Source organism: Rhamphochromis sp. 'chilingali' (assembly GCF_963969265.1).
Source record: "Rhamphochromis sp. 'chilingali' genome assembly, chromosome: 20".
Taxonomy (NCBI): domain Eukaryota; kingdom Metazoa; phylum Chordata; class Actinopteri; order Cichliformes; family Cichlidae; genus Rhamphochromis; species Rhamphochromis sp. 'chilingali'.
In genome coordinates this window covers 25,974,338-25,993,894 of record NC_137947.1, presented here as the reverse complement: position 1 = coordinate 25,993,894, position 19,557 = coordinate 25,974,338, and the positions used below count along the sequence as shown (strand labels likewise).

Sequence of the window (19,557 nt, the reverse complement as noted above, 5' to 3'; positions counted from 1 at the left end):
CCCCCCCTCCTCTGTATCTCTTCCCCTCCTGTCAGTGCACTGGAAGCTCTAAGGCCTTTTTGTGGTAGAAGAACACACTTGATCCTGTTCAACTCTTCAGGAGCTGCATGGAAACGCTGATTAGCAATTAAGCCTCCCTCTCCTTCAAATTAATCTGTTTATGAAACCAATTAAATGGAAAGGGTGGGGGTGTTGTTACACATGCAGGATATCTGCTGCTTTGAGTTGAACGAGTAGGGCTGCACCCCGAGATTCAGAAATCTAACCAGCAATTAATCATGGTATGTGTGTATTTATAAACGTAGGGTATTGGTACGATTACACGTCAAATTATCCTGTTGTGTGAAAATTTCAAATTAATATGCAAATATTCACGTGCGAAGAGAAATGCAGAAAAACTAGCATTTTAAATCAGGTCAACTGAGTCAGGTTGTCCTCATGTTGAAGTTGGATTATAAAGCATTCGTAACTAAAACTGGTTCAAGGCTTAAACCATTAAAAAACAAAACAACAACAACAACAACAACAAAAAAACCCAGCCATTAACGATGCCTTAGCTTTACAAAACAACATTTAATGCAGTAGTAAGCGTCTTTGTAATAGATTATAGACAAATCGAGTTAAATGCAGTTTAGTATTGATCTCGATGGGTGTCTATAAACGGGATTAAGATTAATCCCATTCATTTCCAAATGAAGGAAAGGATGTGAACCCAGGCTGTGGCCCAATCTGGGACCAGGTGGCTGATTTGGCATTAAGAACCAGACCTTCATGACCCACCCGTGAACACCCCAGACGCACACACATTTTAGACACATTCAAATCTACCATTGCAGACAAATGCACGGATAGCTACAAATACATTCATACAGACAAGCCTGCAACCACGGTTTATGCATGCATTTCTACACTCAGTAACACATGTAGAAATGCATTCACGCCCACAAGCATACGGCAAAGCTAACACATGGCCCCACGAAACGTACTCAGACAAAATGCGCGCACACACACACACACACACACACACACACACACACACACACACACACACACACACACACACACACACACACACACACACACACACACACACACACACACACACACACACAGTCCCCTAAATCCATTTAATGCCATCTCCTCAGCAGCATGTTGACATAAGAGGCCAATGGGCTTAACCAAAGCACATTTAAACAGTGGTAAATGAAACCGGCTATGAAAAAATCACTTAAGGATGCTTAATCGTAGAGCATACGCGCAGCTTGGCCCAGCCACCGGCCAAAGGAAGCTGCTAATACTTTGATGGTGTAAAATGTTTGTAATCTGCAGCTCTTTATGATGCAATCAGAGCTCATGGTAGGAACACTGTCGTAACCAGCATTCAGGATGCAAAGTTTAACAAAGGAGTACGAGTGTGCTTTGTTGCTTTGTGAAATAAAAACAGACCTGGATGCAGTTGCTTTAAGTACCAAACCTCACATTTAGCTGAAACCATGCAAATCAAAGGGATTTTCGTTTGCATACAAACACCAAAAAGCTTTTTTTCTCTCCATTTAGAAAGTTGTCCAATCCCGTTCAGACAATGAAAATGAATTCTTTGGCATTACGCAGCGGCTTAGAGTTTAATTTAAGATTCGACTACAGCTGCAATATTTAGCCAATTAATTGCTTGGGTAAAAGAAAATGAAGGAAAAGTATTTTCATAATTGTCAAGCAAAATGCCAAATATTGTTTCTCACAATATGAGGATTTCCTGTCTAACACATGACAGAAAATCATACACTTTGGGCTGTAAAAGGCTGGCTGCGGGAAGTTATGGTTTACTTTTCATGCATTAAACAAATAAAACGATGAAGAAAATAATATTCACATTAACTGATGGTGAAAAAAATATCAATATGAGCAGCAATTTAAGTAAGTTTTCAACTTATCTGACATGGCAGTAATTTAGATATATATAAAAAAAATCTAACACACGTTGACCTCACATATGTCCTTACACAACAAGAAAAACCAAAACACACAGACACACGCATATAGGAGTTAAAACTGTAATTGTAAACTGTTTTAGTAACTGTACATTGTAAGCATTAGATGGTGTGATCCACTAAGGCTCTCTACTCTAATTGTCTCAGGCTAATTTAACAAGTGGCAGATGTGAGAACCTCTAACCGACTGCACCACCCTGAAAACATGCGCACACACACACACACACACACACACACACACACACACACACACACACACACACACACACACACACACACACAATCCCCGGAACCCACCCTCTCACAACCATTACTCTAATAATTAGTGCCTCTGAGGCTTTGAATGGAGCGCAGCGGGAGATGAGTTAGTGTGTGTGTACCTGTGTGTGTGTCTGTGTGTGTAAATGTGAGTGGACATACAGAAAGTGTTTGTTTGTCTATAAGAGGGTAAAAAAATAAGAAATGAAAAATCTGTAATCGCAAATGTATGCATATGGGGACAAGTGTGTGTATGTCTGTATGCCAATTTGTGTGTGTATGTGTACTATGGGGGCTTTATCAAGTGTCTAGAGACCCCGGGCGGAAGTGGGGAGGGCGGTGTTATGAACAAATAATTGATACAGAAAGAAAGAAATAATTAGCAGATTTGGGCCGGTGTCCACAGCCCTTTATTCTCTCCTGCCAGGTCTGCAGAGCGAGGGAGTGCAGCGCGAGGGGGGCGGTACTCCCTGGAGGAACGCGCGATGGAGGGAAAAACACTGATGGATGCTCTTAAGGGAAGGCCCCTGGACACACACAGCACAAAAGGATTTGCCCGCAATTAGCTAGCAGAGTCGCCTTGCTCACCTGTGGCACCTGTTATGTGTGTCTGAGTTGGCGCGTGTGGCGCGAGAGAGTGTTTGCGTGACAGAGTGGCGAGGAAAGGGTAGACGGTAGATGCATGTGGGGTGAGCAGGTGTAACTGCGGCGTCTATGCCGCCGCTGTAAGAGAAAGTGCGAGGTATAGACGTCATTGTGGTTTTTATAAAACTGAACATTTAAATGCTAATGCGTTCGCATTTGTTTGTTTGTTTGTTTGTTGCTGTGGGCAGAGAGAGGTTGTTTGTGTTTGTGTCCGTAAATCTGCTTAAAGCTCAATGAACCTCTGGAATATTTAAATCACCTAAAAAACAGAATTTCTTTCAGTAAATTCAAAAATAAAAACAATACACCAGAAAGCCCTTTGTTTACACTATAATGGGCATGCCGGTTGCAACAGCACTAATTAACATCAGCAGCACCAAAGTAACCAATACGACAGTCAAAAATGTCTTATGATGTTAATTGTACACTAAAGGCTCCCTGAATGTCTTGGACCAGCTGATCAGGGCTGTCAAACCCAGTAGCACTTAGGGCCACTAATTAAGGGCCACAAATATATAGCATTGAAACACTTTAATTTAATGTAAAATGCATGTTCCACATAGCCTAAAGACCTTCAGTCAATACAAACGCTGCTCATCTTTCATACCGTTTGGTCAAGCAAAGAAATTTCTTATTATACCTTTACAATAAAGCATATAACATACATCAAACTGTACTTGCTTTAAATGCCTGAAACATAAAGCTACAATCACTGGACTTTAAAAAACAAATAAGTGTCAAACTCATTTTAGTTTGACAGCCACATGAGACCAGTAAGATTATTCACTTCTAAGCTATAATAAAAAAGAAACTTCTCCAAATTGCTCCCCTTTAATTTAGTGCAATTTAATGTTCAATATACCATCCATTTATAATACTAATGAGCCTGAGAGTCTTAAGAAAATGAAGTGTAATTTCAGCAATACACCAGTAAGTCTGGGGCTTACACTTCAAGAAAAAAATGTGTTACAGATTACTCTATTTTAAGTCATCCTAGTTTTACAACGGTGCCATCGTACAAAAAACACAAACAAAAGGAAACATTAAGCTACTTAACTCATTTTCTACGGTGAAGAAAAAGAACTTTCAGTTATTTAATGGAATATTAGATGTAAAAAGATACCCTGTCATGTGACAGTTTATTTATTACTTACTTTCTTTAGTGCAGTATGGCAGACGATGGATGATGTTTTTAAAACGGACAACTTCTGACTAAATAAAAAGTTCAGGCTCTCTTGATGTGGCCCATTTGACAGGAAAAATACAGTGAAAAGTCCAAATGTTTGCAATTTTCACATTTTAAAAATGCAGTCCTAAAGTCTGTCTATTAAAGTAGCCTGATTTTATAGGGGGGCTTAAGTATATGAGTATGTCTGCTTATAAAGCTAAAAGTCAATAAGTAAGGGCCAGGATCACTTTCTTCAAAGTGTAGGGGTTTTTTTTAAGTTAGGGTCCTGTGATGATGTGCTAGGGGGTAAAGAATTCATTATGTCAGTGTGCCTCTACAACTAACCATGCGTCACCGTGCTGGCTGGTAGTCGGCCCACTAATGTACGGTCTATACACACTTGTTCGAGCTGAGGTCCTTGTACAGTCAGGGTCACCAGCACTCCACTGCTGAGCATGACCTGCAGGACAGCACACACAAAAACAGAAACCTCAGAATGACTACAGCTAAAAGAGATTTAGTCTAGTCTCTCTATTACACCATTCAACAATGAGCAGCTCCTTTGTTGAGTTTAAAGCCCATTTAATGTCACAGATAATGTACAAGGTGTGCACCTATGAGGAGGAAGTGTAACATCACAATTAAAATCCAACAGGTAACTTTGGGAAGAACTTTAATGTGGAAACGTGAAGCATGCATTGCATAAAACAGCGAAAATTGACTTCTAGTGATGTAGAAGACATCACATATGAAGTTTATCATCTGAAATTAAACCAGGTAATTTTCTTAAATGTTGAGACTATGTACCAGATTTTGACTTAGCAATAATCAAGACATAAAGAAGACAAGAAATGCGTGGCTCCAAAGGAGATGTGCAGCTCTACGTGCTCCTACTACAACCCAAGGATGATGTTACTAATTCAAACAGCAGCTTCTGGCTTCCATTCATGCTCATAAGAAGCTGGGAAAAATGAACTTGAATTAAATACAGTTTATTTATCCTTGTTATGATTGGTGGCATAGTTTGAATTTGTTTACTCTTTAGATTATCTTTAATATTAGAAATATGTCTAGAGTGAGTCTTTCTAGCTCATTTCAAGAAAGAAAGAAAATAGTGAAGGAAATCATTTTTCTTTTATAAACCGAGAGTCCTAAAGAGGGACTAGTAGGTTAGATGCTAAAGAAATTTGGGGATTTTTCTGTGTTAATCTTAGCAAAATAAAACTGATATTTTAATACAAGTTTAATTTCTAAAGAAATTAGCTTAACTCTCAGATTCACTACTCTGTTATCACTTGGGGTTAAAGAAATGATCGTGCTCGGGGATGACACAATAAACAAATTCACATATTACTAACATTTAAAAAAACTAGAAACTTGCTTTTACCAGGATTAGCAACATGCAAATCAGCCTTAGGGATTTTTAAAAATGCCATGTTGTAATTATACTGATATTGTTTGAGATGAACTAGTAAGCGGTAGTATAATAAAGAGAAACTCTTGAAACTTCACCCACAAAGACATATCTGAGTGTATGTGTGTGTGTCTCTACTTCCACACAGTAGGTCTTGGGCTTAGGAGGGTGTATACCTGGCAGCAGTGCTTGTTTCTCCATCTGGTGTGAATGCAGGTGTTGGTCTGCAACAGTTCCTGAATGAGCACGATGGACAAACGGAGAGAAAGACAAAGAGACAGAGTTGAACCAAGTAACGCAACAAAAGTGAGCTGAGACCAGACAGGTGCTTTAGACAGAGTGGGAAATTAAACAGCAAAAAATATGTCTGTGTAAGTTTCTGGAGTCACAATTCGCTAACTTTCTAATGCATAAATTGTCTTGGTAGCACACAGTACCAGGCAACTGCCACCACAGGAGGTCACTGCAGCAGTTCCTGCTCATGAAGAGGTGGAAGAGGGTTGAGAAAGGGGTGCAGGTAACAACTCTGTGTGTGTGTGTGTGTGTGTGTGTGTGTGTGTGTGTGTGTGTGTGTGTGTGTGTGTGTGTGTGTGTGTAAGGTCAGTCATTCCTGCCACATTCCAAACCCAGCTGGGGTGATTGGATGGGAGGAGAGAGGGATGGAAAAGGAGGCGGAGGGTGGGGTGTGGAGGTGAGCTGGGGTGTTTCTAGTTTCAGACAATGGTTACGGGTGAGAGGAGGGAGGTGGATGGGTGGGGAAAGTGTGTGTGTGTGCATCTGTGTGTGTGACAGCCATAGACAGGTTCCAAACAAAGCTAGGTCTGTACTGCTACAAGTACAGAGGGGAAGAAGGGAGGGGGGTAGGAGAGCGAGGGGAAGAAGGAGGAAGAGGAGGGATGAGGGGGCTGCAGGCAGGCCCCTGATCCCCTCAAATATCCCCCTCGATGACAGAGCTCGGCCGAAAGAGAGGTGATGAGAGAGAAGAGGGAGAGAGGAGAACAAACGGGAACGACAGGGAGAGTGAAGGGAGAGGGAGAAAAGAGAGAATGCCCCTATTTGTTAATCAATCGGCCGTTTCGGAAAGGGAAAACTCCAAAAATCCCCAGAGGGAGGAAGAAGATGGGGGGCATCCAGGAGGGATGGTGGTGGTGAAGTTGGTGGTGGGGGCTACTGAAAAGAGGAGGCGGGTACCTCCAACTCCTTCAGCGAATCGCGTAGCTTTTCTGGTCGGCGGTTCCTGGGAGTCCACGAATAGCCTCGAGCTACAGAGGAAAAACACAAGAAAAGCCGGGAGATCATGTGACTTAACTTTTTAACACAGACACGGACATTTTTTAAAAAGCCACTCATGGGAATTGAGAAGAATGTGGCGCCCAAAACCCGGAAATGATAAAAGTTAATAGAGATCTGAGTGTGAGAAGAGACGATATGAGGAATGAAGGCCAGGTGGAATGAGGAGATGTAGGTAGATGAGGCAGGCGGTCCACATGCCAGTGATTGTGTTTGTGAATGCATGCAGAGAGAGTTGCTGCACTGCTCCAAGACAAACAATTAATGTCTGAGTTCAAAAACAGAAAGAAAAATCCAATAACTATTAAGATTTTTTTTAAACACGTGTATTAATGTTTGCACATTACAGATGTACAAAAAAGAGAAGTTTTTAAAAAACACCAAACACATACATGGGAACACGGGGAATGATCACATAGCCAGTCGTTTAATCAGTAATGACTTATTAGTTTATCTGTTGCACCAATAACCAATCATTTGAACAGTCAGTTTAGTCTATTTCCTTCTAATTGGTCCCTTTTTTGTTTGTATACAATTTTCTCTAGGTGTGATCCATTTTCTAATTCCTTTACCACTTTTCAAACATCAGATTTCCAGGATTGTAGCGTAATTGTCTTTGCTAAGAGTGCAGACAGCGAAATGAACCTCCACGTGATTCAACCACAAATATGGTTTGAGGAGGCAATGGGGAACTCCTTACTGAAAGCTTTGGCAATAAAGCTGACCTTACCTCAGGAAGTTTGTAATCTACTGCACTGAAAGAACTAAAGACAGAGTTATTTGCTCTGCTAAGTAATCTAGTGGGAGAAAAGTACAACATGTGGACACATTTGAGTAGTTCTACAGCATTTACCGTGGTGCAGATGTTTGATGGTTAGCACTCAGCCAGAAGGGTCCTGGTCTGAGTCAGTTGAGGCCTTTCTATGTGGAGATTTACATGTTATTATTGCCTGCAGCGTCATTGTACAGGCCAAAAAAATGTAGCCTTACGCTTACGCTTACTTCTATTCTAAATATATTCTAAACACTAATTGAAAGAGTTTCTCTTTTTGAGTTGATCCATTCTCTTCCAGTAAACTTAAGAAATTGGAGCAGAAGAGGAAGTAGCCAATAGTGCATAGGTGGAAATGACAGTACTGAAAAGAACAGTCAGAGGTTTTAAAGAGCCTCTGAAAAAGATTGGCTTGATAGCCAATGATAAAACTGGTTAATTAGGCGTTTTTGGATTTACTTTGCATATTTTATACAAATAGGGCACTAATGACATCTTATCTTAAATGTAACACTGTATAATACCTAAAATACATTAAAGAATGTAAATTGATAATAAACTTTGGTAATTTCTTCATTGTACTTTTAACAGTGATATAATTGATTAGGTTATAATATATGTTTATTGTGATATATAAAGAAATTAGCTTTTAGTAGAACTACATTATGCATTTTTTTAATGATTGCAAATAAAAAGTTTCTTAAATGATTAGTAACTTCCAGAGTGTCAAAGCATGTACTAGAAGCAGAAGTATTTCAACTTTTCCCTAAACCTAAACAAGTAAATGGAAAAAGGACTGTTCAGTGTTTTTAATCTATACCTTTAATTAAGGCTTTCTAACCATTACTCACACACACTCACACTCTGACGGATGCACTGGGGTCAATTTGTGATTCGCTTCCAACATATGGAGTCTGCGATGAAACCACCAACCTAGTAGATGAGCAGTTCTATCTCATGAGTCATATGTGCCCCCAACACTAAAACTGCTACTACTGAATTGGATAAGTGGAAGAAAATGAATGAATAGATGTATCTTTTGATTTGCGCCACTGCCTTCACCTCACCTGCATATTTTCCAATTTTTTAAGCATTATATACATCATTTTCATCTTTATCATATTATCGAAATAACACTAACACATGCACCACACAGTACTTAATAAAGTTCAAGTTTAATTGACTGTTATTGACAGGCACCCTGATTGGAGCTATTAACAAAAATGTGAGACATTTAAAAGACATATCTCCTTATCTATGAATTAATGGTACAACCAACGGAGTACCAGCAGGTATGTGAGTTGTTTACACTTTACTTTATAAAGCAAAAATATTCTACTGAAAGCAAAATGTCTCTTTAAAGCACACAAACCGATACTTGAGGAGAATCAAGGACTTCTGGTGCTCTTATACAAGTTATCTCCTAAATGCAAGCTCACATTTAGCAGAACATATCTCAACCAGTACCACACCAAGGCCCCCCTTATTTTAATTTTCCAGCCCTCCATTTCTCCCCCCTCCATCTCTAGTGGTTAAACAGGGAAAGAAGCATATAGAATGAAAAAAAAAAACAGTTAATTGAATTTGTGCTTCTGCCCACACATATACATGAAGTTCAGTGGGGGGAAAAAAAGGAAATGAAGGAGTGGTGTTTCCAATGTGGTGCAATCACTTGCCTATCTGTGTATTTTACAGCCTCTCTTTTCATCTTTATAGAAACGAACCATTAAGGAGTGGGGTTTCTCTATTAAGAATAAGTGGGAAGAAGAGGTAAACAGATACATGCAAATGAGAATGTGGAGGGTGAGTGCAGGAGGGGGCAGGAGAGCGAGGGGAGGGAGAAGAGGGCAGGGGGATGAGTGTTCGTCTCCTGATAAGGGTGTTTGTATTCCACCACTGGGTGAAAAGCAGCGCGAGTGTGAGGGAAGAGAGGGTGGGAGAGAGCGAAAAGAGGAAAACAGGACAGCTGACTGAGTATTGCAGTGATTTCTGAAGGATGGTCATCCAATGGCGAGATGACCAGAGCTCAAAGAAAGACACAATTGTGACAATCACTCTTTGGATACTGCTGGAAAACTTACCTTCACAGAACTGGAGTTTGTCATTGTAGTAGTGATGATCCAGGGAAATGGCTGGGAACAATAAAGAAGCCATATTAAGGGATTTATTAGAATTATTGGAATATATAGAAAATACAAAAAAGGACAATATTTGGGATTATTTAAATATGCTATCTAGTTTTATTATATGATGTAGACAGAAAAAGAAAACTAAGCTGGAGCTCAAACATCCCCTTAGCTCCAAGGGGTCATGTTGGCAAAGTACAACCCACAACCATGCCTTACGGCCTGGCTGCCCTGAGCAAGACAGTGGCCAGTCTGGTGGCCCGCCTCTCTGGCAGGCAGGAACACCTCCAGGATTAGTAGTATTAATCAGATAAGGGGGTGAAGGGCCAGACAGGCCCAGACATGGGCACCTGCTCTGGGGCTGTGGAGCGTGGAGAGGGGGGGCTGGCTGCTGGGGACCCCCAGAGCTGCTCCAGTGAGCTTGGGTCTCCCTCTAGTGGGGACAGGTGGAAGCAACAAAGGTAAACACAAACAACTAGACACAAAATCTGATTTTAATGATGCTCGTGGCTAGAGTGACCAACCAATCATTGAAGTCTTACCGATATACAAAGATTAATTTTTTTACAATGTGTTTAAAAAAAAAAAAAAACCCAAAACAAAACATGTGAATTTTGCTTAAATGACCAAAAAACTAAAAAAACTTAAAAAAAACCCCAAAAAACTTTACACACATGCAAAGTAGAAAATGTTGCTTTTCTCAGCTTTGTACCTATAAGTGACGAGGTCCTGCATAAACACATGGTACAAAAGGTGATATTGCATACTGTTACTGAAAATCTGAGGACTTTTTTGGTCACCACCAATCAAAATTAATCTAACCATACCCACATAATTCTAATAAAGCAATTTCTGCATACCAAAAAATGCTTTAAGTTGTTTTCAACTTGAACGTTGCTTATTTGGTCTAATATGAACATTCAGTGTTGAAGAGAAACATCAAAAATCAAAACCCATTTTTATAGAGGCTTTGTAATACTACAGGCCTGTAGGGATCTTTACATTTCAAAACATGCCACCTCATTATGGAGATCATTGTTATGCAGTTTTTTAAAGTTTTGCATACAAAGTTTCTCTTATTTATATAAGCTGAATGCCACAGAGAAAAGAAAACATTCAAATTCTATTGTAATCCAATGTAATCTATTGTATATGAAATCGAATCATGACCCAAGCTATCGTTACACCGCTGTGTGAAAATGTTGTGATACTTTTGGATTGTGATTCTCCCCTCCCTCCTCCTCCCACGGCTTCCCCACTCCTCCCTCCACTCTGATATCAAGCCACACTTTAGTAATCCTCCAAATGAAAGGATTTGGAGCAAGAGCATCGTCTCTACACTGAAGATTGGAATGAAAGAGAAGGCAGCTTCTCAGATGAGAGAGAAGGGAGAAAACCTCCTGATGAGAGCGAAAGGAAGACGGAGAGGAGAGACGAGACAGGGAGACTTACTGTACACAAAATAAGAACAAAACAGAAAACTATGACAAAGCAAAGGAAATCCATGACAAAGGCGCTGAAACATATAGTGTGAGACTGCGACAGATTACAGGAATGTTACAGAACTGATGAAACAAAGATATTTAGGTCTATATCTACACTACACCGGAAGATACGATTAGTTAAACCCGTTCCATTTAAAATATGTACCAAACCAAACCACTGTGTGTAAGGTGAAAGAGGATGGTCCCAGATTTTAGATTTTGGTTCACCCAAACAAATCAAACTTAAAACTTAAAAAGCCACATGAATGCTAAGGCTAATATCAATTAACCTTTGTTAGATGCATAAAAACCCAAGTGTCTAAATTATTGTGGTTATAAAGTAATATTCATTATATAATTAGTAATATTAATTTCAAGTTCGATCAGATCTTTGCATTACTTCCAAGCAGTCAAACATAAAAATGTGAGCAGTCGTTTTAAAAAAAAAAAGTACAGTAGTTTTGCCAAAAACATCTCACCAATTGCAGCAGATGAAAATATTGAAATGTCTTCAGATAAGACAAGTCCTGATATTTTCCACTGAAAATGAAGCAAAACCTACAGAATTAAAAACATGTCAATTCTTTTATATAAGCTGACAAATCTCAGGGTAAGATAGACTCTTGGGCTAAAACAACAAAACAAAAAAGAAAAAAACTTATCAGCTAAAACATTAAAATAATCTACGTAGTATCGTGTGAGTCCTCCTCGTGGCACCAAAACAGCTTTGACTTGTTAGGGGATGGACCAGGATCTGTGGGGGTGTCTTGTGGTGTCTGGCACTGGGACACTGGCAGCGGATCTGTTGGGTCTTGTGGGTTACAGCGTGGAGCTTCTATAGATCAGGGTTGTTCTGGCATATCTTGTAGATGCCCAACTGGATAGAAATCTGGGGAGTTTGGAAGGCAAGTCTACCTGTCTGTCAGATTGCTCCTGATCATTTTCTTTTATAATAAACGGGGGCACAGGGACCAGCTGGGAATGCTTCATGTCCCATGACGAGGTGCTAAAAAACCCTAGGATTTCCCAGCAGCATAGTGAATTTTCACTTTGATAGTGGTTTTATTGTTGTGCCTGAGTGATGTTAAAAGTTCAGCCATATAAGTGTGTCACTGTACTTTACATATTGAAACATGTGTAACTGCAGTACTTTATAGTGCTACGTGGGCAGCTCATTTATCACAAATTGTAGCTTCACATGTTTGATGTGGCAGAGGTTTACACCGCATGCCCCTCCTGACACAACCCCTAAAGGGATTTAGGTCTCTGACTGGAATTGAACCAGCAATCTTTTGTTGGCTTCACTTAGACGTGGAACAGTGTCAGTGGTGCCTTTTGAAATAACAGCATTTGTTGTTTGGTTAAATGTTTTAAAAGACTCTCCAAGAAGATTCAGTATAATTCTAGTGTTTTATTTGTATTAAATGTATTTTACTTGGCACTATTCAGCTATCTATTAACTGTTCCCCAGTAGTTTATGGATGCAGTTTGCTAAACAAGCTTGTTAGTGATAATATAGTAGCCCATCCTCTCAAAAGAGAGTTTCCACTCATGTGGGAAAAAAGGGGGAGAAACCTGAAGGATAAGGGAGAACGTCCCCAGGCAGCAAAGACGGTGGGAGAGCGATTTGAGCACTTCCTGATGGTAAGGGAAGCCTCCTGGCCTGAGGCAATATGAAGCTGGACTGCATGGGGCCTCTTGCTATGTGATCCAGGAGAAAGTCAACAGCTTAGTTTTCCTATCGCTATGTGGCAGGACCCCGGGTCAACAGGAACACAGGCAGTGTAAGAGATAGAACCAAGGAGGCCTAATATAATTTTCGTGTGTGAGCAGTATGTGCATGTGTATATAAGGTTTTAGGGTGTAAATCCTACATACTAATAGCCTCTATGTGGACAAGTCAATGTGTGTAGGACACCAAAATACGCAGGGCCAATAATCTGTGTGTCAGGAGGCAGCAAAAAGCCCTTCTTTATATATAAGGAAATCGCATACGTCCCAAAAACAAGGCAAATGCAACTTATCTTAAACACAAACAGACATCCAATATAAACACTATTTACCTGGCTCTCCTTTATCGTAGTACTGATAGGTGCCAATATCTGTATCTGTGGGGCAAGAGAGGGAGAAAGAGAGAGAGAGAGATGAACATCTAGCTGTCAGGGAAAAGCAGAAGACAGATCAGCAATTTCGCACCGTGGGATAAACAATCGCTATCAGCCAGTGGCCTGTCCCGTCTGCCAGCACCACAGTTTAGATAAGACCCTGTGAGGGAGAAGGAGGAGGTGGTAGGGTGGGCTGGGGGGGGGTCCGAGCCAATATAGAAGGGGGGCTGAGGGGTATTAGTAAAGACAGGAGTGTGCCTTCACCCATCCCACCTAAGGGACAAACACTGATTTACACACATGCAACATATACATTTAAAAAAAGCAGATAAAGAGTCTGTGGACAGCTACAGAAACGTATGACCGACATACACAGGGCATGCAACAAGCACAAAAACACACACACACCCACATATATGCGCACAGATAAATATACACACATACGCACACAAACTGCTGAGCTGAGACTTTTTCTGTGAGAGTTATTCCTGCAGGCCCCAAAACCATAAGCAGCCAGCTTCAGATTCGCACAACACATCGTTTCTTTATCGCTCCACTACTCTTGCTGCCTCTGCTGCTGCTCCTGAGGCCAGGTCACACTAATACAACAGGAGGGCTGATGGCAGACACACAAACACATACAGACAGACAAACAAACACATATACCACACATACCGTATGGGAAACATATGCAAAAATTGCTTGGTTTTAAAAATTAGGACAGATTCAGTCTTGCAAATGCATCTCACTGAAAACCCACAGCCTTAAGTAACAGTTTAGGGTTGCTTTCTGACAGACATAATATGATCTAGATTAAACAATGACTAAGATGTCCTCAAATCACGTGGATCTGTGTTTTGAAAGAAAAACCTTTCGTGATCCATTTGTGTCACGGGAAATTCATGATTTATACTTTTGCATTTTATCCAAGTACAGCAAAAAATGTAGTCGCTATAAATGCACAGGAGAAAATCTTACTAAATACACCAATCACAGTCATTGCAGACGCATTTATGCAATGTGCACAGTGGCACAAGTTACAGCGTAGGGTTTCGGAAGACATTATTGCACACCTACAGCACATATTTAACACAGATGATGCAAGGAAAGATTTGTTTACCAAGAGACACCTGAAGTCCTGTCCCATATCCAGACGAACACATTATTAAAGTTCGAGTTGTTCAAAGTCGATCACCACATTTTACCTTACTTTTAATTATATCCTGTAATCGTATAATTTAATAGTATCCTGCTTAAGTGGGCAAAATGTCAAATAATGGTTAGCGTACAAAATCAGAGAAAAGTAACTACATGTCGGGTCTATGCAGGCTGCAACTGTTATGGTTTGCCTGTTCAGCACTTTTTTGCCACAGCTGTTTAATTTATCAGTGACAGAACAACAATCATTGCCTCAGTATAAAGGATAATAATCATAGCATCAGTATAAGGACTTACAAAAGTCAGCAAATTCCTGGAGGGAGACTGCTAAAACTATTGGAATTGATGTGAGGGAAAGAAAGAAGTGAAAAAACTACAGAGACAAATATTTCTGCCCCTAAAAAAACAAAACTGACCACAACAAAGACCGGGGACACATGAGGGTAAAAAAAAGTCCTGTCTTCTATTTCGTTCTATTTCTTTCAACCCGAGGTGTCAACCCGCTGACACCTCGTAAAAAAACATCAGGACATGACGACTTTGTGATTAGCACCACTTGATGCACCAACACAAGAAATAATTACGGACACACGGAAATCAAAATCAGGCCTTTTGGTTCCCAAGCAGCAATGAAGCACAAGTAACAGAAAGATTGTAAGCTTGCTTCCTTTTTTGTCTACAATTAAGGAATTAAAAGGCTTCATACGGGAATTTTTTGTTATGCAAAATTCTCGGTTTTTCCACACAAGGACACAAACCCCAATTAATTCTGTGTTGATGTCCTCATGTGGCAGTCTCTAGATCAAATCAGCATCCTTATTTAAAATCTGTTGACTTCTGTTGAGGTCCCCCTGTGCAAAAGTAGTCGAGCTGTGCAATGCTGTCAGCGGTTATTAAAAATGTGATTAGCACATGCAGAACACATACACACACACAGCATTTCACAGCACTGTACTGCTTTTCTAAGTTCTATACTTTTGTTTCTGAGGTAGGCGTATATGATGTAAGAAAGGTGGTGATAGGGAGCGTCACACCTCAGCGACCAGGTCTCTTCCCTCAGATGGATCTATCCACGTTTTCTCAGATAGCAGAAAACACACACAGCGGGGAGAAAAAAATAACAAACAAATAAGGATATGTCACTGTCACCTATGATAAACACCCTCCCGTACCTCTGTGTGTACACATAGGCTGATACACACACACACACACACACACACACACACACACACACACACACACACACACACACACACACACACACACACACACACACAGCCTCAGAGAGACACTATCTTCGCCTGAAGCTCAGCAGACTGTGAAAGACAAGACAGAAAGGAAGGGAAGAGAAAACAAGAAAATGGAGAAACGAGATGGACTGATAGGTGAAGAGTAGGGTACCTCACAAAAACTACCAGAAAAGTAAAACTTAGACCACACTTGGCCCAACAAGGCAGTTTCTCAATGTCAATAGTTTTCAGGTCTTGTACAGCACTGTTTGGAAAAAGCTTCTCAAAGCCAGATGACTCTTTTTAGTTAGCTTTTGTTTCATTTATTTGTATTTTTAAACTAGCGACCTTGTAGTGGGAAAGGCATTTTAGCAAAATAGGAAGAAGGGAGGCTAGAAAGTGGATAAGATATTAAATCTTTCCTTGTCAACAAATCTGGAATCCTTGGCCAACACATGGATGTCTTCCTGGTTTCTGTAACTGCTTGTGTTCAAAAAAGGTAAAAACAATATAAAGAATTTAAGGTATGATGCAATAAACACTGAAATCAGGAGAAAGTGCAAACAGATTCATTGAAAAATGATGTGAAGTGAAAGTCAGATTGCAAAAGTAGATCTAAGTACTTAGAAAGTGCATCAACAAAGTGAGTGATGACAGAAAGAGCCAGAACAAGGCAGAGGGAGAAAGAGGAAAGGAGGGAATCCAGGAGAGAGGGGAGGGAGATTGAACATGTTGATAAGTTGTACCTTTAACTTGAAGTGAGCCCTTAGTGGACCACAAGTGCAGCTCAGCCAGGCAGAACGCCATCTGATGGAGGTGCGTAACCCAAGTCTGAGGAGAGGGACAAGTGAGAGAAAGAACAAATGAAGACGAAGAAGGGGCAGACCAAACACGACCACAGATAAATATCTTAATGAGGAGACATAATAGACAGGGCCATTTATGTCAAAGGGTCAAGCGAAGCATTGCATGTAGGGACACGGGCCTACAAATACAAATGCATACACTTTAATGACAACCAGAGATGAGGTGGTGTCCTTTTCCTTTTCAAAGTTTTTATTACTGATAGTGAAAAATAAAAGAGGGAAGGACATGAAGCAGTGGGTGGAGTGGGTGGTAGAATATGCATACAGGAGAAAAGAGATACAGGAGTTTTTGGGTTTGTTTGTTTTTTTTTTTCTCAATTCAAGCGCACCGTTATACCAGCAATCTAGCACTGCATTTAGATGAAGCAATGAATGATTTAGCCCATATTAATTAGTAGAACAGCGAATAAGATGCATTAACAAATACCTGCACTGACTAACCAGAACATGAGTGATGCAGTACCTTACCCTGCTCACGATCACTCACAAACCCCAGGTTATTGCTCAGAAAAAACAAATGTAATCTTGACCTTAAACTCAGTGTAAGTGAAAACTAATTACATGATCAATATGGCCAAATTCCACTAAAATCTGTACAATACTCTAGGAGGTGGTGCAATTCTTGTGAAAGTAGAAAAGTGCCTGTAAGCTTGACCTTGAACACACGTGAAGACTCATTAGGTGATCAATGTGCACTTGTCTGATTAAATTCTGAAAATGTTGTAGGAGGAGAAGTGATTCTTTTTAATTGTGGACAGATGGACGAATGGCTGTGGCATAAGTGCATCCTGGCACACAGGCCCAGTGGGGCCCTGGTAGGCTTGCAATGTGCTTGTGAAGTTTAATTCAGATAATACAGTATGCCAAGACAAAAGTAGAGAGAAAAAAAACTTTCAGTGGTGTCACACAAAAATATTATCAAGATCAACATATAATCAGAGTATGGCACAGCACTGCAGCCAGATTAACATTTAAAAATAGGAAATGTAACAGTGTAATCAGATTTTCCTATTATGTCTGTATTAGTGGTATGAGTGCTAGTAGTCGATTATCAGGAGTAGGAGTAATGGCAAGGTGTTATTTAAAAAACACATGACAAATACCTGCATGCAGGACAAAACTCTTCTGGAGGCAAACCTTCCTGCTACACCTGAAGTACTGGTAAGATGGAATAACTGCAACTAATTAATATGAACATACCAAAAAGACAGACGTGTGCATGAACTCAGACTGACACCGAAACAAGGTCACAAGCGGTGATGCTTGCGCATTCATTCACACATCACTGAGGACTGAAGGACGAACACTTTGGGGCTGACAGCTCAGACAAACCAGTCAGCATTCCAGATTCACAGCCTCTGCTTTCCTTCTTTATTACACACTTTATTCTCCAGGCAGTTTCCATTGCTTCCTTAAAGGGTTGAGCTGTGGCTGTCTTCTCATGCCCTTTGTTTGGTGTCCCCCTGTACTACTGTTGTTGACTGGTTTTTAGTCAGACTGTATAAACAATAACCAAACTGCTGTGATGTTTCGGAAATAAATAAAAAAAACATTTCTCAGCGGAATAATAAAATCACAAGTGCTATCACTACTGCTCTGAGGGTCGCAGTTATTAGTTGTTGCCATCAAGGGAGTTGAAATGTCTGAAAGGCACAAATGAAAAGCTTTCCCTGTTAGTTACTCCCTATTGATTGTTCACTCTCATGCTCTTTATGCTTCTTGTAACGCTGCATACTGTCCTAAACTTAAGGAACGGAGATGCACATAGTCAGGCTGAGAGCAAAGCAAAGAATAAACTAATGGAAACATAAATGATATAAATGCACTCAGCTGAAATGAGGACTAATATTTATCTAGACAGTGAGGCTTTGGTTTTCTCCCGCAAAGGAAAATTACCAGAACTGCAATAAAAATATTTCTCCACCAGCTCTGTTTGAGTGGGGGTTTAATTTACTCAAGCATAAAATACATTTTTAATCAAATTGCCAAGAATAAAAGGAATATGCATGGACCTCTGTTAAGTAAGGTAACACAGACTCATTGCTTTAAATATATGCAGACCAAATGTGCTTATGTGTGAACATTTGTGCTCACAAAAATTCCATTTTGAGCCTGGACAAAATCCTGCTTTACATGTCATATTGTAGGGTTTTTACATAAGATATGAAGCACCCTGAAGTGACTGTTGTTGTGAACTGATGTTAAGTAAATAAAATAAAATTGAGGAGAGTTAAATATGCACTTATTAAAAAGCCTAGGAGAGATTTGATTACATGTACTACTGCCCCAATCTATGAGACTAAAATCCAACCAGGGATGAACTCAGATTAGCCCACAGATAAATGTTGATGCTCCTCACAGGACAGTGCAGGATCTCTGTATAGTTTGTATGTTTCACAGCATTGCTGTGTTAGCCATTAACTCCTCTATCTGTGCAGTTAATGCTCTCCGCCTTTCCCTCTCTCTTATTTTCTGTAGTTAATGCTGAGAGGGGACTCTCTCTTATCTTTGCCCTCTTGGTCCTCTTGGTGTGGGGAGAAAAAAAAAATCCCATTTTGCCACTCAACTCCCAAAACTACAAGTTCCAACAAAAATACACGTAGATAACACAGGGCTAGCATGGCACAGTGGTGATGGTGAAACGAGTTTACTGACATAAGAGGATTCTTTCATCCTCCCCTAACCAGCTTTTTTTTTCTTAAGAGGAAGTCAGCTCTTTTGGACTGAAAACCTAATTTCAGACAGCTTTCATTCTGTTATTGCCAGTCTGGCTAGCCTAAAGGTTCTGTTTTGAGGAGATGTCTGGGTCTCTGGAAATAGAGGAAACAAGGAGACTGATGGGGATACAGAAAATGAGAGCACAAATAGGGGAGTTTGTACTGGACAAAAATTAGCCCTGTGGTCACATATGTATCTGAGCAGTTGGGCAGGATAAAGCAACTGAGGGTGAGATCGTTCACACTAGGTATATGAGGAGACATATACTGCATTGCCAAAAGTATTCAATCACCCATTCAAATACTAAGTTCAAGTGCTCAAATCACTTCTTTGGGC

General features: G+C 40.2%; 1 protein-coding gene across 3 annotated transcripts in view; it reads right to left on the bottom strand.

Moving 5' to 3' along the window:
• wdpcp (WD repeat containing planar cell polarity effector) overlaps nt 1-19,557 on the bottom strand; it is an 88,608-nt gene that overhangs the window by 48,660 nt on the left and 20,391 nt on the right. For all 3 annotated transcript variants that reach the window (XM_080869437.1, XM_080869435.1, XM_080869436.1), the window contains exons 2-7: nt 16,384-16,468; nt 13,209-13,253; nt 9,617-9,667; nt 6,665-6,735; nt 5,650-5,709; nt 4,405-4,519 (exon numbers count right to left, since the gene is read on the bottom strand). In XM_080869437.1, the coding sequence (XP_080725563.1) occupies nt 4,405-4,519; nt 5,650-5,709; nt 6,665-6,735; nt 9,617-9,667; nt 13,209-13,253; nt 16,384-16,444 (403 nt within the window). In that variant the 5' untranslated portion in view covers nt 16,445-16,468. The remainder of the gene's footprint in view (nt 1-4,404; nt 4,520-5,649; nt 5,710-6,664; nt 6,736-9,616; nt 9,668-13,208; nt 13,254-16,383; nt 16,469-19,557) is intronic.